General features: G+C 41.2%; 1 protein-coding gene across 3 annotated transcripts; it reads right to left on the reverse strand.

Annotated features, from left to right (window-relative positions):
* Nucleotides 1–44: 44 nt before the first annotated feature.
* Nucleotides 45–26182, reverse strand: LOC149316937 (pancreatic alpha-amylase-like). Of its 3 annotated transcripts, none has more exons than XM_089516566.1 (12): nt 26081–26182; nt 21173–21279; nt 18900–19121; nt 16410–16556; nt 15080–15277; nt 12015–12245; nt 10034–10167; nt 9638–9760; nt 7052–7151; nt 3584–3705; nt 3328–3450; nt 45–180 (listed from the first exon to the last, which is right to left on the reverse strand). In XM_089516566.1, the coding sequence occupies exons 2-12, from the start codon at nt 21260–21262 to the stop codon at nt 132–134; spliced, it is 1539 nt and encodes a 512-aa protein (XP_089372692.1). In that variant the 5' UTR covers nt 21263–21279; nt 26081–26182; the 3' UTR covers nt 45–131. The 3 variants fall into 3 exon arrangements, with proteins under 3 accessions (XP_089372692.1, XP_089372691.1, XP_089372693.1); XM_089516565.1 differs by lacking the exon at nt 45–180 and adding an exon at nt 945–1217; XM_089516567.1 differs by lacking the exons at nt 45–180; nt 15080–15277 and adding an exon at nt 945–1217.
* Between the last annotated feature and the right edge of the window lie 215 nt (nt 26183–26397).

A 26397-nucleotide genomic window follows, 5' to 3' on the forward strand; every position in this document is an offset into this window, starting at 1 on the left:
GGATTATTTGCAGCTTTACTGAGGAAACAATAAAGGAAGTCTATATCAGTTGGAGAATGTCCATTTGTGATATTACAACCAGTGGGCTTCAAATGGAAAATCAAAAACATCTCTGCTTTCTCTGTTCTCTTTCAGGAAGATGATCCCACTGCTCCTGCAGGACCGAAGGACCATCTGCTCCTGAAAGGGAAGATATGTAAGTCTTAATACCTGGCTGAGAGAACCCACCAGAAGATTGCTGCAGGTCCCTCTCAGGAAGGCTTCTCCTAGGACCATTCACCTGGGCAAAGAGGAGGGCAGCCCAGCAACGCTCCAGTCTCAGGTGGCAATGTCCTTTCCCCTACTACTACTACCACCAGCAGTAGTATCATCAGGCTGGCCTGCAGAGAGCCTCTGGAAGCAGCTCCCTGGTGCTGTGCCCAAGGCCCTTCTGGTGCTGGAGAGTAATGGAGGAGGAGGAGGCCTGGAAGTGGCAGAGGCAGTAGTGGGATAGAGACCCATCCACCTCTTGCTCCCACATGCTTGCCTGGGTCTTCTCCTCTTCCCTGCTCATTGGACCCCTTGGCACTAGGGTAAACCTCCCCCTACTACCATCAGGCTGGCCTGCAGAGTGTGTCAGGAACCAGCCAATTTCGTATCGTTTAGGTCCCTAGGGAAGCCCCAAAGTTGGCACCCTGAAACTAGAACCCCCCAAAAGTGGCACCTGCAAGAAGACCCAGAAGAAACTGGGGCCGACAGTGATCCATGTCTAGCACTTCAGATGTTCGTGAACCTCATCATCCCTCTCCATTAGCTAGAAGCAGATAAGAACTATAGCCCAATGATGCATGATTCCCAATCTTGTGCTAACAGAAGCAGTTCTAGCAGCTGAAAACCTGCACTATGTTTGACTCATAATACTGGGCATCTTTTTTTATTTGTAAGGACAAAGAAGAGAAGGTTGAAATGATTAATATGAGAAAGTTCTTGAGTGCATACATATTAATATTAAATAGCTTTTTAATACACAGAGAAAATTCAGTGTTGACTACAATTTGGCTTCAACATGAATTGCAATGAATGGATCTTCAGCTTGACTATTAATCTGAAAATCACCAATGCCATTAGCAGCAACATGGATTTGAATTCCAGTGCAGAGGTTGCCGTCCTTTTGTCCAGAAATAACATCACAGTAAATGCCAGGAGGAAGACCCGTTGGGAGGCTTATCGACAAGTTCCTGTACAAAGAAATAGATTTTCTCTGAATTTGTGCTTTTCGATAAACAGGGTTTACATGGTAATGGTTGCCTTCTTGCCCTCAGGCAAAGATCTAAATAAGGGATAAGGGATCTAGTGTTTTGGACAAGCACTGTCACAATCCCTATCCAACATGGCCATTGATCACAGATTATGGGAACTAAAGCCCCGAATAAAATGAACAAAACAGTAAGGAGACAAATTCCACATGATCAAAGATGGTCAACTGTTTATTTCTTTTAAAATAGCCCAATGAATTTCTGCCTATATGAGAAAAGGACTTCTTCAGGGATTAAAAACAAATGCAAATATATGATAGGTATTAAGACAAGACAACACTGAGGCCCAAAACACACATGCAACATGATGCAGCTTTGGGCCAGGTTGGCGGCATGGCATTTAGACAACGCATACCCCAAATGTTGCTGGAAGCCATGTTGATGCTGTGCCAAGCAAGAAGAACTGGGCCAAAAAGGAGCAGATATAATCCGCTTCTTCCGACAGCCCGGTTTAGGATTGTGGCAGCAGCTTGGATCAGGATTGGGTTGCTGTAGTCCCAGTGTGATCAGAGCCAGCATGGTCCTTTTGGTCTGTCTGCTTTGGGCCTAAATTAACTACAGGTATATCCCATAAAACCACATACAATATTTTTTGTATCATTAACATACATACACTGCAGCAGAAATTACTGGAGTTATAAACACTCTCCAAAACACAGGGCCATTAAGTATTAAAAGAACAGGGTCTACTGTACAGTATTTTGGTATATATACATTTTCCAGATAGTCCTTGAAAAGGAAGAAGCAATTATATATGTTGGAATCAGTCACAAGGGCATCTGCTGCAATCTATTCAGGTAATTACACTGAGCATGTGGAGCTTGTCTCCTTACTGTTTTCGGCTTTTCACAAGCTTTTCAGCACTCTCATCACTGAAAGGCAGCAGGTAACCTGGAAGATCAAGAGCGTTTGCTTCCCTGGATATATTTAAGTTAAGGCACCTGCCATGTGACAAATGGTTTATTATGTGATCAAACTTGTTAGATCTGTGCTGATTAGATTTATAACGATTAGCATCACCACCTGGATGGGTGGAAATTATCTTAGGTCGAGTTCCTAGAGGTCCATGCACCCATTCATATACTCTGGGTATATTTAAATTAAGGCACCTGCCATAACATAAATACATAACTGTTCCATGACCAAGGTATAAAATATTTGACAAGCTTTATCTCTAGCAGCCAGCTATTCAAGTAAAATTTGTGTAAGCACAGAGATATATGGTGGACATACACTGAGGAGCAAGAATTGACTATGGCATCCAAAGTTTGTTTACTGACAAATCTCTCCACTTCAACAGAATGAACTTAGAAAGCAGGAGCCAAGGTTAGTCCCACCCATATTGTTTCCTCTCATTCACATAAATTCTGTCTTTCTTTCCCCTGCCCATCTCGGTGCTCAGTGTCCCTCCCAAAGAGCTAAGTAGTCCCTCTCCCTTAGGCAACCAGCTTCTTAGTCTGTCTCACACAGACCCACCCACCCATGTGATCATTTTCTCTCCTCATCCTGGAGCTTTTTCTTCTTTGCAAGGAAGTAAAACCTGCTATCTAGCAACTGAAGATGAAACACTGTGTATTTAAAAATGTTAATCTATTTTTAAAAAATAACCATGAGGCACACACCCACAGAAAACCTTTAGCATGCATGCCACATTTCAGAGGTCTAGGTTTCCTCATCTTAGACCTATGGCAGAGTCATACACAGATACCCCTTTTCTTAGTACACATCGGGGGAACTATACATGGCCCTCCAGATGTTTGCTCTATTGTACGGCAAATCTCATCAGCTTTGGCCACTGGTTATGCTGGCAGATGGGAGGTGCAGTCCAATGTCACCTGGAAGGCTGCAGCCCTGGCACAGTCAAATATCAAGTAGACATGCAACAGACAACGAACAAAATTAATATACGCACAAAAGAGAGAATCAGCTTTAAATACACACTAGGGCACCACAGACTATCTAAGGATGCAGAATAAATTACTTTCATCTGCCATACACATTTCTAAATTCCTCTGTCCCTAAGTGAATGTACCTGTCATCATTATTAAACACAATAAATCCTTTGCCATCACGTCCAAATGCCACCTGGTTGTTGTCGTCCCACCAGTTTGTAATAGGCTGGCGATGAACAACGTTTCGGAACATCACCATGTTCCTAGAAATGGAAAGAAATTGGATCACCATGATGAACTGTAGTATTAGTTATTTGAATCGTAATAGTTACAAAACAGATTTATTCTCAAGTAGTGTCAGAACACATTTAATGCTGATAAGCTACTGATACTCACCTTATTTGATTCCAACGATGTTCACAGACCCAGCCATTGCCACAACTGCCATCTGGGTTAATTGTAACAGGTTTAATTGTTCCATCACTATTGCTTGGTGGTCCAATCCAGTCATTCAAGTCCTTTTAATGAAACATGACATTCAATTGAATAGATAAGAAATGAAATTGTAACACAAATATTACAACATGGAAACTGCTAGGAATGGCTATCCCATGAACTGGTGGAGAACACATCCACGTGTTACTTGTAATCATTATAGGGAATGTTTCTAGGTATTTAATATTGATTGAAATTTTGTTTTAACTCTAAATTTTGAAATTCATAATCAAAATACAGAATTCAGTTCCTGCCATTTTTATACCATGCATATATAAATTAGTGAACCAGGTGTCATATGGGTTACCAAAAAGACTAAAATATTTTATTTTAATTTACTTAACATAGGTCCAAAACACACTGCAGAAATAATCCAGTTTGAGACTGATTTAACTGCCCTGGCTCAGTACTGGGGAATCCTGGGAATTGATACAGAAGGCTAAATGTCTCCCAAAACTACAGTTCCCATAATTCCCTAGCACTGTTGGGGGAAATTAGCTTACACTTTGTAAACCGCTTAGGGAGTACTTAAGTGCACTAATAATCAGTATAGAAATGTACTTGCTGTAGCTTGCTATTGAGCCAGGGCAGTTAAAGCAGTCTCAAACTGGATTGTTTCTGCAGGGTGTTTTGGATCTTAGATGGCTTGCAATAAACCTTATCTGGGTAACTGCTAAGCAAAACCAACAAAATAAAATGTTGGTAAAATATAACAAGTAATTTTAAATGTAGCATATATTTCTCTTCTAATAGGGACAGGATAAAACAATTCATATTTCAGACTAAAGACTACAGGGAGGGAGTCAAAGAGTCTGGGTGAAAATGAAGGTTTTACATCTACCGAAACACACACAAAGGGAAGGTATAAGGCAAACTTCTATTCCACAGCTAGGATGTCAGCGACTAGAAGGCACTGCCTCATTCCACTTGGCTAGGACACACTGTCTACTCTGTAAATTTTAAAAATGAATACATTAGGACAGGGGTAGGCAACCTTTTTGAGCCGGGGGCCGGGTTGCTGTCCCTCAGACAACTGGGGGGCTGAAGCCAAAAAATAAATAATTAAATTATTTTTAAAATAAATAAATAAATAAACTGGGACAAATGTGGGACAAAAATTTCAAATGGAGGACACTTTTTTAAAAAAAAATGGAGGACACGCTAAAAAATTTGCAGATTTGTTTTTTAAAATGTTAACATAAATGCACGTTTCGGAGGATTCTATAGACAATTGCCCCCCTTGCCCGCCGCTTGCCCCCCCTTGCCTGCTGCTTGCCCCCCTTGCCCGCCTCCTCCTGATAGGCCAAAGGCTCCACGCCCTCACGCGAGAGGCCAAAGGCTCCGGCGGCAATCGGTGCCAGGACTGGGCTGGGGCCAGTCCCAAGGCCTTGCCAGGCCGCATCCGGCCCGCGGGCCACAGGTTGCCTACCCCTGCATTAGGACCTTGGTATTCACTGGGGATTGGTTCCAGGAAAAAACCCTCTGATGTATACCAAAATTCATATATGCTCAAGTCCCATTATATGCAATAGCAGGGGTAGGCAACCTGCGGCCCGCGGGCCGAATGCGGCTCGGCAAGGCCTTGGGACCGGCCCCCGCCCCGTCCTGCTGCCGATTGCCGCCGGAGCCTTTGGCCTCTCGCGTGAGGGCGTGGGGCCTTTGGCCTATCGGGAGGAAGTGGGCAAGGGGGGGCAAGCGGCAGGCAAGGGGGGCAATTGTCTATAGAAGCCTCCGAAACATGCATTTATATTAACATTTTTTTAAAAATCAGCAATTTTTTTGCGTGTCCTCCATTTTTTAAAAAAAAAAGTGTCCTCCATTTGAAAATTTTGTCCTACATTTGTCCTGGTTTATTTATTTATTTAATTTTTTTAAAAAAATTTTAATTATTTAATTTTTGGCTTCGGCCCCCCAGTTGTCTGAGGGACAGCAACCCGGCCCCTGGCTCAAAAAGCTTGCCTACCCCTGTGCAATAGCATAGAAAAATGGAATCTCTTATATAAAATGGCAAAATCATGGTTTGCTTTTGGGATATATAAATTTGGAACACCCAATTTCCAAGAAGGATTTTGATGGCAAAATGATAGACATCTTCAAGATTAAGATTACATTGAATATTTTCAACATGGTAGCCAAAAACTGGAGAAGAGTCCAGCTTAGCATGTCTTCATACCCAAACATATCAACGATTTGGTACAAAGAGAGCTTTTTGAAAACCTATTTGGCTTTCAAGAAGAGATCATCATTGTCAGGACAACAAAAAAGAAGGGAAGGATCAAGCTACCCCTTTCTGCCCACTGCGCTCCCAATGTGTATCAACCTCCACATTTAAAACATAAAACTATATGCTTTTATATTCATTGTAATATATAATTTGACTATTAGAAAATGGAATTTAGTATGGTAGCATGGTAATCACACTGAAATTTCCCTCCTACCTAGACTCAATATTTAAGCTCAGGTTAAGAAGAACTAAGCTGGAAATGGAACAAAGGAAGAAAACAGTGGGACCCTATAACATCTTTTTAAGAACAGCTCCAACAGTTTTTGCTTTTCCTCAGCATCATCCCACCAGCCTATCTTATAATATTAAAAACCTGTGCCTGAATTTTCTTAGTACAATAACATCCAAAATCCACAAAACAGTGTACTTTGCTACATGGCCAACACGACTACCCCTGAAGTTTCTTGCTTTCTTTTCCCACCCCACTCCTATTTCTTTTTGCCCTTGCCTTTTTTTTAAAACTCTAAGCTTCAGGGCAGTGATTTTCTTGCCATTTTGCAACTGATATGCAAGACATTTTGAGAGCCATTCTGGCTTTAGGGCCTATAAATAAATGATTCACTCACTAGTTCAAAGGAATTCTGACACAAGAACTCACCTTCCTCATAGCCATAATGCAGATCTGGCCTCTATAAACACACCCAAACTGGTCATAGGAGAACAACTCTTGAAGACTGGATACCTACAAAACTATATCATATAACTTAATGCCTGTGGGGCAGCATTTTGGTCACACCCATAGATTTCCCTCACCAAATTTGCCAATCTGAACTTCTTGCAAAGTTCAAAGTAAGACTTCTTTGTCTAAATAACTGTATTCTGGTTCTGAAAGAATTCTTTGCCATCAGTTGCCTCAATCCAGGGAAAAGTTAGTCATGATTAAGTCACAAGAAAATAATGGAATGTAGTGATGCAAACATTTCAATGCAAATTAAGCACTGCTAACTTTATCTGGGTTGAATCCAGTTTATTTCATAATATTTCAGTCTCTCTTCCAAGTGTTGATACAATCCCTTAAGACAGGAGGGCTAGTAAACAAAATCAACAAACAGCTCTATCTTTCTTGTGAACCAGAAGAAAGTTACCTTTCCATGCTGGATATCTCTTGGCCACCTGTAGCTTGATATTATTCTTGTGAATCCATAGGGATGAGCAAGCATAAAGCCAAGTGCCATTTTATAGAGTCTGTAAAATAGGTTAGAGAGATAATAGGGTACAGAGTATATGCAGTCACAAAAAATGATACTGTTTCAGGACATGTTCTGGCCTGGTATGATGACAAGGAGCACACTGAATTTATACAAATTTCAGATAATTATCTTATGCCCAATTATCTGGGAGTAAACCTACTTGAAATAAATGGACTGACTTCTAAGCAGCTTGTATGAGCTTCCACTGCAAAAGGCATGCCACCTCCCAAAAGAAAGATAGATTACATGTGGCCCTCAAAAAGCTGCTAGACGTCAGTTCCTATTTCTAACCAGCACAGCCAGTTATGAAGGGATGAATCTTGTGAAGTGTATTTTGAAGAGTAATGCAAAAACATTTTAAAAGCAACTCCTCACCACCACCACCTAATAATACATTTTCCAGGACAGGTAGCTTTTAAAGAACCTAAAATGAATTTTCTCTCTCTATTTCTCTCTCTATACACACACACACACACACACACACACACACACACACATGGAAGAATTCTGCAGTGATAGAATCCATGACAATAATTCAGCACAAATAATTATGCACTAACATATGAGCACAAAGCATTAATGCAATGTCTGGCCCTTTTCCTAATTGTGAACATTTCTGCATGCTGCTTATTTCATTTATTTGAGTGAAAACAGAGAAAAATGTAGGTAAGATCTTATTACAACAGATGGAAGAAATTGACCTTCAGTAGGGGTATCATTACAAAGTAGAGATGAGATACATTGCGGTTTGCAACACAGTGATGGGCAACACATTGATATCTGCAACCAGTGGCCCAGAACAGCAGATGAGATGCAAGAGAACTCAAGGAAAACCATCAAATCTGGGCATTTTGGACAGGGATCATGCTGCTGGCCTGCAGGAGATTGTTATCCTTGTCTAATTTCAGATGCAATATGTATTAATTGCACTTTTGCATGGTAAAACAACCAACTGTGGTTATTGTTCACAACATGTGAGGATTCCAGGGCCAAACCACCCTTGACGCAGAATGAATTCCCTGACCCAGGCAGTGGATCAGGAAGAATAGGCATCAAAACAGGCATCCCTGCTTCTGCTGTCTGCCATCACATCACTGGAGCAAGACACTGAAGCAAATAGTTCAGAAAGCCTTGCCAGCTACGTTCCAAAGCAGGTGCTTACTCAGTGTTTTGCCCTGCTTCAAAGTCAAGTATTTGGATAAGCAAGCTCTGTGGAGAATCACATCTAATGTAGAAAGTAGTTAATACAAATCTCCAGGGTACTAAGCACTCAACAACAGAAGTAACCCATGGGATGGAAGCAATTCCATCTCAGGCAGTGGAACACCTTGCACCACTGCTGAAGGACAGAAAGCAGAAGCAACAGAAATGCGACATTGCCCTTACAACTCCATCTAGCCCCTTTTTGTGTATCTGGAAGGTAGAATAACTTGTATTTCATTCCCCCGAACTGTGTTTCTTGACAGTTCATAGGGAAAATGAGAAAATGCCCAATATTTCTCAATGTTTCCCTGTGGTTCCCACCACTGGAATCTAAGGGGTGAAACAGATGGGCAAAATAAAGCAGTTTCCAGACGCTTTGAAGGCAACATGTTTAGACAGCGCATGCTTCAAAAGCATCTGGAAACCAGACCGAAGTCAAATTCCAGGTCTAAAAACCAGAGCAAAAAGAAGCTGGGATAGTCTGACTCAAGGCAGAAAATACGCATCTTCACCTCTGCATATAAATGCCCTGACATGAGTGCAGGGCTGCAGCAAAGCAAAGAAATGAAATGAAAATGTGACAACTCCAATGGAAGTCATTAAAACACACATGCACCAGACAGTCCGACAGGAGTGTATGGGGTGAAGAGGGGATGTATGGGGAGCCTCCATGATTGTGCCTTGCCAGTGTATCACTTGGCACACTGATGCACCGATGCCCTCTACCAGCAAAGCATCACGCATGCGACTGTGTGTCAGATCAAAGGAGCAGTCATACAATGAGATGGCATCTAGGCAAGACATGGGAGGTACTTGGAGGTTGCAGGTGATGTGTCTTTGTCCACATGAATGGTGGGAAGGCAACAATAACAAAAATTACCCAGTGGTGCAGCTTCCTACTGGGCCAGCCCATGCTTATTGAGCCTGCCTTGGGAGGGGGCCATGCGGCAAGGGTTTTCAACCCACTTTTGGAAAAAGCAAGATGAGGCCACTTTTTCCTGCCTGTCTGTTCTGGCCCTCTAAAGCAAATGTAGTAGCAGCAATGGGCCAATATAGCTCCATCTTTCTGAAATGTTTGTTAATGGCAGGAAAGATGGCATCTACATAAACAGTTGTAAGTCTCCATGTTATTTCTATCCGCTGGGAATTGCTCTTAATAAGAGACTGGACTTTTTTTTTTTTTAACTTGACTTAGGAACACCATTCTAACACATGTGGAAATTCAGACTTATGAAAATGTAACAACTTCATCTGTTCTATTTTTAACAGGTTCTTTACCTGGGGTTCCAGAAAGTGAGAATGGAGGCCCCGCCAGCACCATGTCCCCTCTGGTTGTCATGGTTATCTACAAAGACAATGGCTTTGTCAGAAGGCATCAAACTCCAATTTTCTCCCAAGTTCCTAAATTGTGAAGAAATAATTAGAACTTTCTGGACTCTACATATCAATGTACATACTCTCAGAAAGTTGAAAAAGATCTATCTATGCTGATTATGAGCTGAGAAGCATAGCTGTTGAGTTTTTTTTGCCCAAACCCTGTAACTGCTGCAAGCCAGGGGTTGGTATATGGTGAGTTTCTGATGCTGGGGAAGAGGCATCTACAGAACGTGATGCCATGCACAGAGACAGCTGCCTTGTGCGCGTGAGCCTTGGAACTGGAGGGTGTCCAATTACTTCAAATTTGCCATCTTTTCTCCATTCCATTTGCGGAGGACGTTCCCAAGCTGTGCGCCATATTTAAATTCCGTCACCCGGCCATTTCTGAAGTACTCAGAGCTTTGGACTGCTTCACCACCTAAGTCAATTACCTGGAATAAAAGAAAAAGCCTAAGGGAGGAATAGAATTGTGATTTCAATAAGCTTCAAAACTAGCAAGAGCAGCATTATTTTGTAGGTAGTTATCACATTGAATTAAGACAATGAATATTCTACTATACTTAACTTGATCATGTGTAGTATTATTGAGATTCTAGCATCTCACTCATTTTATGTTCTGCATTATTTATTTGAGGTACCTGCATGGTTTGAGCATTGGCCTACGACTCTGGAGATCAGGGCTCGATTCCTCACTCGAGCATAAAAACCCACTGGCTGACCTTCAGGAAGTCACGTGCTCTCAGCCTCACAAGATGGCAATGGCAAATCCCTTCTAAAGGAACTTGCCAAGAACACCCTGTGATAGGTTCACTTTAGGGTCACCATAAGTCAGAAACGACTTGTAGGCACACAACACTAACAAGATTTATTTATTTATTTTATATCCTGCCTTTCTCCTGATGCAGGGCCCAAGTCGCTTACACCAAGGTTAAAACAAAATGCAGTTAAAACCCTAATACAAAAGTTCAGAAAACAGTGAATTAAACTATTATATTAAAACAACCACCAATTTAAAACAATGTGAAATTGTTTTATAACAAAAAGGACTGGTGTGAACAGTGGTAATAAATCAAGGTATGAGTCAGCTAACTAGACAGTCTTACAATATTAATGGATTTAGCTTTCCCAATAAAAGTAATGGACCTCAAAAATGTTTTAATCTGAATAGACTTGGATTTTCTGATCCTACCATATACTCAAATAGTATCTATGTATGTTTGTTGTTATTAGCTGCGCTTGAGTCAATTCCAACTCATGGCGACCTTGTGGATGAGACATCTCCAAGGATCCCTATCCTCCACTGCCTTGCCCAAATCCTGCAAGTCCTTGCCTATAACCCCCCTGATTGAGTCTATCCATCTGGTTTGTGGTTCTCATTATGTGGCCAAAATACTGCAGAGCCCATACAGTCAGACCAAAATAAAGCTGCTTCGGGTCACTTTGGAGGTATGCTGTTTAAATGATACATGCATCCTAAGAGGCCAAAGCCACGCTCCAGTCCTAAGTCCATGAAACACATGGTGATTCTTTTTTTGAATTCTTTGGTGCATTCCATTAGCCATCACTTGTTTGGAATGTGGTCTCTTCCTTTTCTGAATCCTGCTTGCACCTCTGGAATTTCTCTCTCATTGCATGGTTGGAGTCTATGCTGCAGAATTTTGAGGATCATTTTGCCTGCATGTGAGATTAGTACTATTGTCCTATAGTTGTTGCAGTCTTTTGTATCTCCTTTCTTGTGGATTGGTATGTATATTGTTTCCAGTCTGTTGACCACTGCTCGTCTTCGTACAGCTCCTTATTCTAAATATCATTCATTCCCTCATTTCTTTTGTATAACGCTTCAGTGTATTGCCTCCAGCATCTTTTTATTTCTTATCAATCTGTTATTTCAGTCATTTGGACACCAATTTGAAGTTCATTTGAGAAAAGAAAATAAGATTGGCCTTTCCAGATAAGACCAAGAGGTCTATCCAATCTAGTATTTTTGTTCACTAAGCCTGAAGTTACATATCAATTTAACTGGTAGTAAATCCACTGAATTCAGTTGGGCTTATTTCTTCCTGAGAGTACATGTATAGCATTGTTCTGCCACTCTCCTCTCAGCCTCATTCTTCCAGCATATCAATAATAAAAACAGAATGTCTTGGAGGAGAAAGGCAACCTACCTTATGGAATTGCAGCAAGGATTGCACAATAATGCATGTCAGATACTTCAAATATTTTGAACATTGCATACATGTTAAAAATTATACTATTGTTGTTGTTAATAATTATTTACCTCCTGGTAGATGAAAGGTCGGGAACCCTTGATAAACCACCGTGTATTTAGATTATTCACTTTATTTAAGATTGCATTAATGTCCTCGGGCCATATATGCTTAGAAGCATCAATTCGAAAACCTGCAACTCCCAAATCAACCAGGTGATTCATGTATCCAGCAATTTTTGAACGCACATCCTCTCTGCTTTGTGCAAGATCAACAAGACCACATAGGCGGCAGTTGCGAACCTGTATATACAAGGAGAATTGTTATTGATTCAATTGCCAAAATACAGACATCCAGTCCTCAAGCATCTGGGATGGCAGCTGCCCAACCTTAAAAAATGACTCACATGGGTTCTGCTGGACCCTAATTTTATTTTATGTTTTCAAAATCAGAAGTGTTGTCTCATGGCACCTGGGTTATTGTCCTAGGGACCATAAACAAGGCCAGATCTCCTCTTTGAATGAAAGAAGGGGCTCTGGCCTCAAAGGGAGAGAGATATTCTTGGGTCTTCCTTGGATCTCTGTAGAAACTGCCATGACCTTTACTTGTCCAAAATCACAAGATGGGGAAGAGGAAAAGACTGGAGCCTTGCTTCCTTAAGGTCCAAAGCCTTCTCAGCTCATGACTATGTCCCAATATAGAAACATTGAACAGCCCAAGAATGAATGGAAGACTCTTCTCACATTGCAAGCAGGATATGGGAAAGGATAAAAAAAAACATAAATTCTAAAGGGAAAATGCCAAATACTCTTCTTCACTCCCTTCTATCCTGCTGATAGGCACCTGCATGATTTTGGTTCAGATTGCTATAATACCATCCATTGGGCTGCACTACAAAAAAAATCAAAAAAAAAAATCAGATAAATCAATTGAAGCCTAAAAGTGTACTCTTTAATTGCAATGGCTTCATATTAAGGAATCCAGGATTCGTAGTTTGGTGAGGCATTTAGACTTCTTTGCTAGAAATAGTCCACTCCCCTAACTTCAGTCCCCAAAGTACCCTGAGAAGGGGGGAACTGTGGATTTACATCAGTCTATATTTATAGTGCAGACAGACATCCAGAGTATCTTGGTGCTGGTGACAGACAAATTCTCTGTCAGTGACTTCTATACAGCTCATTAAATTCAGGATAACGTTTAAAATGGTATTAAACTGATACAAATGTGTAGTACAGATATACTTGTGTAGTGTAGATTCAAGCACTCATACTGGGGAGTCAGCAGTCCATGTCCCAAGGTTGGGCAGCCTTGGGCCTTGTTTTGTCCAGTGTACAAGGACAAAACATATCCTGCTGTTTAGACTCAGTAGAGGAAGTGGGCATTTCCAAAACCAGGAGTGACTTCTAGTCACTTCTGATTTTGGGAAAAGGGCTCTTGTTATCAGGACAGTCTAAAAATTGGCATTTTTGTACCACAAGGTTTCTCGATGGCACAATTTTGGAATGCATGGGGATTGAGGCCCCACACATTTTCATAGCAGGTACATGTAACCTCTTGGAAGGTACCCCATCCCACTGTAGAACAAACTAACATGATGGATGAAGGCATTTACCCACACCACAGCAAGACCTTTATCTTCTCCAACGATTTGATGATGCATCAAACATTCCTAAGATTGGCAAATGACTTGTACACAAAAATAGTCTCATTGTGTGGACTTGATGTGCAAAAGATAGAAATTCTCATCATCCCCAAGAATGGCAAGCCAAGTTCAGTACTCATTTGCAAAAGTAGGAAATGTGATTTCTACAATTAACGGCTTCATGGATTTTCTTCATTTTTCAATATGAGAAATTTCATAGAAATATTTCCCTGATTCCAGCCTTCTTCTCCTTGTTCCCTCTCCTCTGGGCCTTTCCTTCCCCTCTTCATAGCATCATGAATAAAACAATTTCGTGAACAAAAATTGTGCATAAATAAATAGTTATATAAAGTGTCACACATCTGTCTTTGTGGAGCTGTTCTAGTGTGGTTTTTCTGCATTTCAGTTTTGTGGAATAACATGATGAATAATTTAGGGTAGCTTTACTGAACCCTTCAGCCTACAATGTATCCCATTATAGCATGAACATTTTTCCATTGAGTAAACTTTTTGGGACTATGTTGATTCTGATTCTTTTCAGATGAACATCACTACTGGTAACTCCATCTGAGTTATCTTTGCAAATCACAAGCCAGGATCTACAAAAGTCCATTCCAAAGCACAGTTACCAGTACAGGTTTGGAGTAAAGACTCTTTCACACTACAAAATTACAGCATTTGAAGATAACTTTAACTGCCATAGATTCATCCTGTAGAATCCTAGGATCTGTGGTTTACTGTGCACTAGAGCTCTCTGGCTAAGAATTTTACTGTTCCCCTATAATGCAAATTCCAGGATTCCATAGGATGTTGCCATGGCAGTTAAGACTGGTATGAAAGAATTATAACTGTGTGGTGTGAAAGAGAACTAAGTGTTGCCAGATGCAAGCAAAGTTGCTTCAACCATGCATCACATTTAGCGATACCAGTTTGTAATAATGAAAAATGTGAACATTCTGTATCAACTAAGATGCTCATAGAAACAATAAGAATATCCATCAACCTGTTGTATGTTCATTTTAGTTGTTAGTTTTCGCCCAGCTTTCTAGTCTATTTAGGTCCTTTTGAATTTTCATCCTGTCCTCTGGGTTATTAGCTACTCATCCTAATTTGGTGTCATCTGCATATTTGATAAGCATGCCCTCTATTTTTTTCATTCAAGTCATTGATAAAGATGTTGAATAGCACCGGGCCCAGTATAAAACCCTGTGGCACTCCACTAGTCACTTCTCTCCAAGATGAAGAGGAATTATTGCTGAGCACCCTTTGGATTCAGCCAGTCAACTACTGTATATACAGTATGTAATTACTAATCTACCTAACAGTTGCATTGTCTAGGCCACATTTTACTAGCTCGTTTGCAAGAATATCATGGGAGACCTTGTCAAAGGCCTTACTGAAATCAAGATATGCTATGTCTACAGCCTTCCCTTGGAGCAACACTACTTATCCAGCCAAAACCAAAGACCAAAATAGCAAGATGGTTAAGTTTACCTGGATAGGATCACTATAATTTTCAATATCCCCGCTGGGTGTTTTACAAATTCGGTCATTGAAATCAAAGCTAAAGTATGGGACGGCAGGGAAGTACCGCACACCAGCATTGAAGTAGCTGCCGCAAGTCCCAAGGTAGCCAGAGCCAGCCCCAGAGCTACACATATGGTTGATTACAGTGTCCACGTAAATGTTTACCTGTTGAAGATACGCATGATTATAGGAGCTACATGGAAACAAATATCTGAACACAGTTGGATCAGAGTTTAGCTTCCTTGTTTTCTTTAAAATGTCAAACTGTCAGCACTAACAAACTGCTACAGAGGACAAATTAAAGAGCATAATTCTTAATACTGTAAACTCTGATCCAATTCACATATTACCACACTGATACAAAAGCTACTTGCCCCAATAAAGACCAATGCCACTCCAATAGCTTATGGATATGGGAACTATAAGGGCAGGGGGAAATGGCAGACTTCCTTCTTCTTACCTACACTGTACTCCCCTGAAGGCTAAGCAACACTTACTTGGGAAGGATGGTTATATTATACCTTAATGGAATCATGCAATTTCCACTGTCCCCATCACTGGATCAGTGTGGGATCTGCTCCCACCAGAACTGACTGGTGATTCCCATAACAGTGAGTCCACTCTGTGCTTTATACCAACCTATTAAAGAAACTGTTCAAAATATTCAACTATTTTGAGCACAGGGTTTAGCACCTTGGATAATTCCTTTAAGGGAATTCCTTTAAAGGACATTTAAAATGTTCATCTAGCAGCTACATACACTACCAGTCCCAAGATTTTACAGGATGGAGCCATGGCAGTTAAAGTGGTTAAAAAATGCTAGAATTCTCTAGTGTGAATGTGCCCCAGGTTGTCAGTGAGACTACTCCAACCATAGAAGCAACATCCACAGCAGAGGAGAACAGACTGATCATCCGTGCCCTTAGTTGCTGCCTCATGAACTAGATCAAAAAGAGGAAAAGGTCAGACTTACATAGAATATAGTGCTTACAACAGCATTTCACTTAGCCCAGCCATATATGATTGCAAAATTCCTTTTTACAGTTAATATATTATATTTATTTATCTTACAGAAAGACATTTGAATAGCTAGAGTCTATTCCATTATACAGATTAGATTCTGGCAGATAGATAAAGGGGAAGGGGTAATTTCCTGCAGAGAACTGGATGAACCATGCATCTCATTAGACACAGTTCAATAAAACATACATAGTTCCACTTATACAATAAGGGTTTGCCTTTAACCTGAAATCTCTTGCTCAGCCCATTGCCAGAAAAGTCTCTGAAAGCCACTTACTCCAACATTGTTGCATCTTGTCACCATGTCTCTAAATTCATTTTCATTTCCTGAACGTGAACACAATTTGTAACTGATAGGCTGATATCTCTCCCACCATGGTCTCCAGGGATTCATAATAACCAGGTTTTCATTTGGAGGAGAAACCTATCGATACAAAAAGCATGCAAGCAAGTTGAAGATGAAGCATCATTTAACATTATCTGCACTACATAGTTACAGAATTTTGATCACGCTTTAATTATTATGGTTCTGTCCTACAGAATCCTGGCATTTGCTGTTGGTGACAGACTTAAAAGTCTCTGCTAGAGAGCACTAGCACATGTCCCCTTTAGCAGAAAATTCTAAGTACCTCAGTAATTATAAAAGTTAGCATTCATTAAGAAGGAGCCATGACAATCAAAGTATAAAACTTTGAGTCTGATTGAGCCCAACAGTATTTGCTTTTTTAAAATAGATGGCTTTGAAAAGGACTCAGCCAATGTATAACAACATAGCTATGTACATAGCAATAGGATTATTGCAGGTACAATACATACAGAATTGGATCTGGAGAAAGGCTCTCAGAAGGGAATGGATAGAAAGTGACTTTCTCAGCTTTGTCTCTGCAGTTTCCACCCCCAAGCCTCTCTCAAGGTTTTGGAAATCTTGCTGAATGAGGTGGATTGTGTCAATGAGAGCTAAAGGTGAAAGGTGATTTCTCAGTCCCCTTATCCCCAAAGGTGGGTGATGGGATATTCTATGTGATCTAAAGAAAGTGTGGTATGTTTTGCTCCTCACTTGTACATACGTCTTTTAGAGCACATGTCTAGTTTGGCTCTTAGAGTCTCAGGTTTTTTTTATTCATATTTAAAAACATAGTCCTAGCACTTGAGGTTACAAAGATAAAGTATTGACCCTAGCCTGGGATGATATTGATGAAGGATAGTACCAAGCTGCAGTCTGACAATATGTTGTGGGCCTCATCGGCCCCTCAACCAGATTAAAGGAATAGGAGTGATGTAGGCTAAAATCTTAGGCATTGCTGGCAAGTGGCTTCAGGTTGAACAACAGTCCCACCAAGACTTTTATGAGAGCTGACACATGAAAAAGAGCTGGTCAGATCTGGAACTTGCTTGATAAAGCTGAAGGATGGCTAAGGACATCACAATCTTCTAGGAAAGGCAGGAGGTTAAGTCAGTGACCCGGAAAAACCTCTGGAGTCAAGTGATCAAGCAGGTCTACAATATTATGGGAAAAGATTCAAGAATATACCTTCATTAGCTGATGGAATTTACAAGGCTCCTCTAAAAGATATGAAGATATTGATTAGGTCATAGGGCATGTGCATCTTCAAGCACAAGGCCTTTACCTTCATGATGGGCTGCAACTTGCAACAATGCCCTATTGAGGGAAATCACTATGGCCAAGCAGACTAGGCCCAAAGTACCCAGTTATTCCTTCTGGTAGAATTGTTATTCTAGTACTGTGAGTACATTTTTCCTACATGCTTTTGTTCTGTTGTACTTTCTCAAATTTGCTAAAAGGCACTTGTCTTCATTTGCCAAAAGACCCTTTTCTCCCATTCTCTTATTTGTATTATGCATTGCCCAAACCCTAGTTCTGGTGTGGACCATCCTGACAATGCCCAACATGTTGCACACCAGAACTGGGGCATAAGAAGGTTACAACAGAGTAAAATAAAAACCTCACCCATTGCTGAGGTCAGTGACCACATATGGCTGTTGCTGGACACCTCATCCTGATCTCAGAAGTGAGTTACCCACAGCAGTGATGGATATGCTGGGCAACCAGTGGGACACCCAAGCAGACAGCTATGGCAACGCAAGGATGGAGGCCAAAGCAATGGGGGTTAAACCAGAACATCTGTAGGCCAGGGTACTCTAGGTGACCTCTGGAATATCCTGGCTAGTGCAAACAAGATCTATGAAGACCTCTCCACATCCATTCAGCAAGGGACAAGAAAATTAAGGCAGGTCTTCCTGCTCAACCTATCTATGAAGACCCTGGCTTGAGAAGCAATGTTCCACTTCCTTCCTGAGTGACATTCTTTTTTCTGTCCCTATCTCTTTAAAAGCCCAACTGTAGTTACTGTCCTAAAAAAAATCTGCCTCACCTTGCCCACAAATTATGTGTTTGATATCTTCAGCTGCATTATAAATATAGGTCACAGAATCCATCATTTATTGCAAGGATCGAGAATCTGTGGGCTTACAGATAGTGGACTACAATTCTCATCATACCTGAGCCATGGCAATGCTGGCTGGGGAGGTGAGGAGCTAAAGTTCAACAATATCTATAGATTTTCTCCAATCTTGTTCTATTGGCACAGTACAGCACTAGTAGAATGCAACTTCCATAATCTTTCACCACTGACTGTCGTAGCCAGGGCTAATGGAAACTGCAGTTCAGCAACTTCTGGATAGTCAATGGATCTGGACTGTTTGGGGGATGTTTTTGCTCCAATATCAAAGAGGGAAAGGTACCAACCTGAACAGCTGCAAATCCATTTGGTGCTAAATAACGTTCACATTCAAGGGCTACATCAGCCCAGCACCATTCAAAGAGGTGGACTATAGATGTCCTTCCAGGTTTGGGATCTGATTTGTACTGGGTCCAGCAAAGTCCGAAGGCTGCTATGAGAAGCAGCAACAGGCTCTTCATGTTGTCTCTTCCAATTGGAGATATTCTTCTCAACAGTCTTTTGCATTCCTGATGGAGAAAAAAGCAGGAGTGATCAACTGCACACCTGAACTTCCAACTCCGTGGTGGTAGCATGTTGTTTTAAAGGAGCACATTGTAGGGAAGAGGCAATGCAAGCTGCATAGAATAACAGAAATGTTGATAGGCTAGAAGACACTACTTCTGTTTGTCTGTTGAGGTCAATATACTGGATAGTTTCAGAAGTCCACAGCTAGACTCAGTTTGTATTCAGTTCCCATTACCAGTAGCAAGAAAATCAGTCTGGGATGGAAACCCAGAAGGCATACTGTATACTCACTGCTCATTGGAAAGAAGGCCTGTGGATCACACAAAGGCAGATTGTCAGGCAGATCTATGCTTAGAAATGCTACATTTTTGAACTACTATTTTCAGAATGCACAGCCAGGATGGTCAGTGATAACAAGACTAAGAAATCACAACTGAAGACAGCTCATTAGACTTGGGCTGCATCAACCATGCAGAATTAATGCAGTTTGACACTGCTTTAACTGCCATGGCTCGGTGTATAGTTTTATGAGATACTTTGTCTTCTTTGTCAGAGAGCACTGGAGCCACTACAACTAACAAATCCCAGAATTGCACAGGTCCCCTCTTAATATATCTCCCCCCCCCCCACTCCCAGAGTCTTATTTATTTAATGACAAACAATAGAAAATTACTTTTTTTCTTTACTCATATTAATTGTGACAAACAATAACAGCATGTTAATCCTCCAGGAATTGTGGTGATCTTGGTGTGTGTGTTTTTGGTTACACACCCTATGCTGCCCGCCATGGGTTGCTTGACCACAACTCTTATTTTCCATTCATTATTAGATTTTCTAGAAGGGGCTGAGGATGTTGCAGTCCAATAACATCTGAAAGGTAACATGTTGCTCCCCTTGCTGTAAAAGGTAAGAAAAAGCCAAGCTAGGAGTTCAACATGCATGAATAATCCAGAGGAATAGGTCTTGACAGTGGCACATACACACAAAATTTGTTGTTGTTGTTGCACAGATCACTAGCTGGATGGTCCTAGCCTTTCGCTATGGGGGTGTTTTGGCAATTCCACAAGAACACACACACACACACACACACACACTGCCTTGAGGAATCAGACCAAAGTCCAGCTGGCCAGTATGCCGTTAATCACAGCAGCCCCATTCCATCTCACCATTTTAGACAGTGCTCCATCTGGAAAGGAATAACTATACTATTTCCCTGAGCAAGGCCCATTGAGGATTTGAACCTGTGGCATCTCTCCCACAAAGCAGGAATTCTGTGTAATTAAAATGCTGGCATACCACCAACTGATATTCCCCTGAGGGTGGTTTACAAATACAAAAAAATACAAAAACAAGGGCAGTCAATAAAATTCTGAATAATAGTAAGAGAAGCAAGACAGCTAAAATGAAATCAAGACATTGGAATATGAAGACTCCTATAATACTGCAATTGTGTTAAGGCATCATCCTTGTAGACCAATCTTCCCCAACTTACTACCCTTCAGATGTTTTGGGCTACACATCATAACATCCCTGGTCATTGGATATGCTGGTGAGAGTGATATCTAGTCCAAACAACTGGTTAGAGCAGGCTGTTCTTGTTAATCAGCTCATAATTCTGCTCTTCCTTGTGTGTTTTGGAGCAATATATGCTTATACTGTATCCTTTATGAAAACAGTCAGAACATTTTGATGGCAGGAAGAAGTCATAATCCATTTCAAGTTAACACTCCTCATTGCCCAATCAGAACTCTAAAGAAAGAATAGTGAACATATGGTCATTCAGACTGTTGATAAGTTGCAGTTCCCACCAACACTACTCACTGATGGGAACTGCAGCCCAGCATCTGGACAGTCACAGATTCTTCTGTTTTATTCCAGTCTGCTCTAAACCACTTCTTTTCCAGATGTGTTAGATTACAACACCCAGAATCCCATCCACCAGCTAAAAATTGCAGGGGGGGGGGGGGGAAGAGGCTGCTTCAAAATGTATTTTTTTAAATGTATATCACTCCAGAAGACTGAGAAAAATATATACAAAAATTGTATGAAATACCTTAGAGAAAAGGGCTTGTGTTTTTTTCATCAAATGCAGCTGAGTCACTCTTTGCAAGGTCCCTGAGATTGCTTGGAGTCCGGCATTCATTGTAGGCTTCTATGAACCTGATTTTGCAATAGTGCAATAGTGATGTTAGAGTGGAATCTCACAGGTAATGCATAAAGACTCCTCGCAAGCATGACAGGCCACAAAATGACCGTGAATGCTTCAAGGAATAGCAAGGGAACCCAGGCTGTCCTGCCTAAACTACATTCAATTCTTAGAGGGAGAAAGTTTCATTCTTCAAATGATAACCTGGGATTAGAAGGCAGACCTCGGCTGAGTCTGAGCCCATGTCTTTGGCAATCAGATATGGAGGGCCTGTACATAAAGGATCTAATTCAAACAAATGCCCAAGGAACCCTTTTAAAAGCCAGCCCCTGGTGTAGTGGTTTGAGTTGTACTAGGACTCTGGAGACCAGGGTTCGATTTCCAGTTTGGCCATGAAACCCACTGGCTGATCTTGGGCAAGTCACAGTCTCTCAGTCTCAGAGGAACACAATGGCAAACCTCCTCAGAATAAATTTTGCCAGGAAAACCACATGAAAGGTTTATCTTAGGGTCACCATAAGCTGGAAATGACTTGAAGGCACACAACAATGACAAAAGCTCCATCAGTCTGCTGTTTAGCAGGAAAGATGGAAGAAGTCTTCATTCTGGTCCCTGCACCTGAAAAAAGGATATGGAAGAGTGGGAAAAGTTATAGAAATGTGGTAAAAATGATACGGGGGCTGTAGACACTCCCCCCTATGAAAAGGGATTACAATGTGTGGGCAGAGCAAGGTGACTATGGATAAAATAGATTAGAGGTATAAAGAATGTACACATCATCTGGAGAAAGTGGATTTAATTTTTCCCTCTTCGGTAATACTGGGAGTCATCATGGTGCAGTGGTTTGAGTGCTGAACAAGGACTTCAGGTAACTAGGGATTGCATCCCTGCTCAGTCATGGAAGCTTCACTGGGTATTTATGTGATATTCATTGTTTTAAATTCATGTTCTAACTGGAGTGACAGTTTAATGTTGTTTTAATTCTATGTTGTTTAAGCTATATTGTTTTAACTTATATTGCATGCCCCTTTGAGTCCCATATTGGAAGAAGAGCAGGACAGAATTCAACGAGAGAGAGAAAGAAAGAAAGAAAGAAAGAAAGAAAGAAAGAAAGAAAGTGTTGTGGTAGTCACCTCTTGTTTATTTGTTTATTTATTGAGTTTATAGCCCACCTTTCTCCCAAAATGGAATTCAAAGCTGCTCTTGCTTGATGACTTCTCACAGGCAACTGGTTGCCCATGAATGTTGGACTAAAAAGGCCTTTGGTGTGACCCAACATGGGTGTTCGTATTCCACCTCAACATTAGGAAGAACTTCGTGACAGTAAGAGCTGTTCTACAGTGGAACACACTCCCTCAGAGTGTAATGGAGTTGTCTTCTTTGAGATCTTTAAACAGAGGCTGGATGGCCATCTGCTGGGAGTGCAGAATGTGATTTCCTACATGGCAGGGGGTTGGACTGGATGGCCCTTGGGATCTCTTCCAACTCTATAATTCTGTGATTCTATGTTCCTGTTCCACCCATCTGATCAGAGGAACAACAGCAGCAACACAAGGATTTCATGCACATAAGTCTTCTTAGTTGTTGGACCAAGACTGGGAAGCTCATATTCAGGATTTATTTTTGCGTGTGGTTTCTCACTGAACCAGAGCTACTTGCAGAGAAGCCTCCTTCTGCATATGTATCCCCTATCTGGATGGGAGTCACAATCCATTTCATATTTTGCCTTTTCTTTCTTTTACTTCAAAGCAATATCCTCCTGCTGCCTCAAATCCAAAAACCCAAAGGAAGAGAAGAATTTTGGTTGTGAGTTGATGTGCTCTTTTGCAGCCTGTTTCAGTGCGCCAGTTTTTAGAATGCAGGTTGCCAGATACAGTCTCTACCAGCTGTCGCACTATTTCACAGTCATAACTGGAAGCAGAACAACTTTGGAATGAACACATCTGACAAAGCCCCATTTCAGGGAAGAAATCAAGTTCTGAACTGGCAGCAGATCTGGTCGTATGGCAATAGTACAGCAGCCTAGGATATGTTTAATGAGCTCTGCCCTCTAGAAAGTTGAGCCAACCTAATTAAAGAATTATTATTGTTATTCTCCTGTAAGATATGGCTGCCTTTTTAATGCTTTCCCATGGGAAAGTGGAAGCTGTGTTGTTTCCTGAATTAGCCAGTAAGACTTTAGAAAAAACAACAAACCAAAAACCAAAACAGAACACAGTGAAAGCTATCTATATCATATGTGACCTTAGAGCAGCCTTGAGAACTCACCCATGAATATTATTGGTCAAAATAAATAAATTATTAACTGTTTCAAAGAGGCATGGCTAGATCAACCATTTGTGGCACTTTAAAAAGGCCTAAATAAATATACAAGAACTATGTCACATCACTTTTGTATTCCTGGTTTTTCACCTGGAGACGGTTTTGACTCACCAGCTGTAACTAGGAAAATGGAGACTCACAAGCCTACCATTGAATATACCTGCACCAGCTATTTTCAAGGTAACTTGTACCAGAGATTAGTAGTAACAATAATGAGGTCCATTCCTGCCTTGCTTCTGCTTCTGTGCTTTCTTGAGAGAAAATTAGTATTTCATAAAACCGGAAGTAATTTTAAAATCCAGTCATTTATAATATTAAATTGCATACCATGTTCACAATTTCCATGTACAGAAACAAACATGGTAGCATACCAAAGAAGAGAGGAAACACTGTTACAATTAACATGGGTTTTATAGTCCCTATCCCAGCAACGTTTTATAGGAAGCAGCTTCTACCTTCCAATTCTCTATTTTTATGTCCTAATAAAAGTTTTGCCAATGATTGTTTCAAGCTATAGATAAAAGACCATAATCAATAGGCAGTGAAGTGTGTCTCTGAAATGGAGAGAGCTGAGCACAAACACAGCTGTTATTACGGCTGTCAACTGCGATTAAAACTTTGTTAGGTGAGATGTATCTCCAAAGCCGCTGCCAGCATTCCCAAAGGCCTTACAAACATCGCTGGAAAAGACAGATTGGTCACCAAACCTGCTGCACTGCAATGCAAATTTGAAACTGTCTTTGGCTCCTAACATATAGGAATTTCACGGACATATCATTTAGTTTCCAGACAATGCAATACTTGCTGAGAATTCACAAGGTATGTCAGCATTACCAATACTTTCAATGCTGAAGAAAATAAGACATCACAGGTGCACAATGCATCTCTCTATAACAAGTATAGGGACCCTTCAGCCTGCCAAGCGTTTATGAACTACTTGCTATTCGCATCATGCCTCACAAACGCCCAGGCTGACAAGGGCTCATGGAAACAGGAGTTCCAAAACACTGGGAGGGCCATAGGTTTCTCACCCTTGATTTGTATTAATACTAGTCAAAGTGGTAGTCTAAGGACTAGTGCTGGCTGTTGGTCCCTAGTGACATTTTCAGTAAAGAAAGAAAGCAAAAATGTAGTCAATGAGCACAAATGTGGCAGCAATCCACAGCACTATGGAGGAAAAAAATTACTAGGTCCCGATATCAGATCGCTTGGGAAGCACTATATGTTTTTAAAAAGGCATGTCAGGATGGGGCGGAGAGAACATAAAATCCCCACCAAGGTAAGCAAAATATGCAGGGCTAGAGAACTTGTGTCCTTCCAAATATTATAGGGCTCCAGTGCCCATCAGCCACTGCCAAACAAAGGAGAGACACAATGGGGATTGTACTTCACCAAAATCTGATTGGCCATAAATTCACTACCCTGCCTTATGGGCTGCCTTTTCCAAAACAATGACTGCATGCACAGCTCTCAGATGTTGGATCTGGCTTGAATATTACTTTTACCTTCCCTGACAAGTAAAGAGGGGTGTTAGGCTGGGCTACTTCTTTTATCTTCCCAGAGAGGGTGGAGAAGGGTGGGAAGAATTGCTTGAGCCATCACCACCAAGCACTGTTGATTCTAGAGCAGGATTCGAGAACAGGGGGCTCACAAGTGGTCGCAATCCTAAAAAGCTGGAAGAGAATTCAGGGACGTAGCCATGTTAATATGGCATATTAAATGCAAAGGGACCTTGTAGCACATTTGAGACTAACCATTCAAAAGACATTGCAGCATAAAATTTTATAGACTAGGTATTTTTGCATCTGAGGAAGTAGAATCATAGAGTTAGAAGGGATCTCAAAGGCCATCTGATCCAAATCCCTCCCATACATAATCTAAGCACCCCCAGCAGATGACCCTGAGACCTTTAGCCTTCTCTGTCAGAGAGCTCTGGTGCCACAATAAACTCCAATTGCCAGGGTTCCCTAGCACTGAGCCAGGGAAATTAAAGTGGTCTCAAACTGGATTATTTCTGCAGTGTGTTTTGGACCCATGCTCACTGAAACAGGGACTAAGCTAGGTTTGCAGTGGGACTGGAGGCTGCTTCCACCATGAACTAATGTTGTTGTTGTGTGCCTTCAAGTCCTTTCCTACTTATGGCATCCCTAAGGCAAACCTATGATGGGGTTTTCTTGGCAAGATTTCTTTGTAGGAGGTTTGTCATTCCCTTCCCGAGGCTGAGAGAGTGTGACTTGCTAAGGGTGGGTTTCCATGACCAAACTGAACCCTGGTCACTGTATGATTAACCTGGATTTAAAGAAGCACAATTATATTATTATTATTATTATTGTCATCATCATCATCACCACCATAATCATATTTATTTATATACCACTTTCCCCCCAAAATTGGGACTCAAAGTGGCTTGCAATTTAAAAGCAGAATGAAAATTAAAAACACAAACTTTAAAGGAGGCCCATTCCCGGGAAAAGGGAAGCCATTACATTGTACCTGGCATCTGATGAAAGGCAGCCTATGCAAATAAATTAGGAATGGCATGCATCCTTGCCTGGCTGCTCCATGGGCTGAATGCAGCATGACCTTCTCTGCGAAGACAGGGGCTCCCGCTCTGCAATCCAGCTCTATGGCTAAAAGGTCACTTTCCAGCCTCCCAGCCAGTACAAGTACTGTATTCGGAGGCTGCCCTCTTGTGGCCATCCGGTCGAATCTCATCACACTTTGCTTTGCCAGATCTGCTTTGAGGCACAATAGCCATCCCAGGCTGCATCCTCACTGCAGAAATAATCTGGTTTGACACCAGGTTAACT

The sequence above is a fragment of the Sceloporus occidentalis genome, unplaced genomic scaffold (assembly GCF_023333645.1).
Source record: "Sceloporus occidentalis isolate IW3139 unplaced genomic scaffold, rSceOcc1.0.p SCAF_3, whole genome shotgun sequence".
Taxonomy (NCBI): domain Eukaryota; kingdom Metazoa; phylum Chordata; class Lepidosauria; order Squamata; family Phrynosomatidae; genus Sceloporus; species Sceloporus occidentalis.

Coding starts and splice junctions, on each gene's coding strand:
- LOC149316937 (XM_089516565.1), bottom strand. CDS start 21,262: ATGAATGCCGGACTCCAAGCAATCTCAGGGACCTTGCAAAGAGTGACT. Junction 15,278..16,409: donor CAAGATGCAACAATGTTGGA/GTAAGTGGCTTT, acceptor TATCTTCAACAG/GTAAACATTTACGTGGACAC. Junction 3,451..3,583: donor CATCGTTGGAATCAAATAAG/GTGAGTATCAGT, acceptor TTCCATTTCTAG/GAACATGGTGATGTTCCGAA.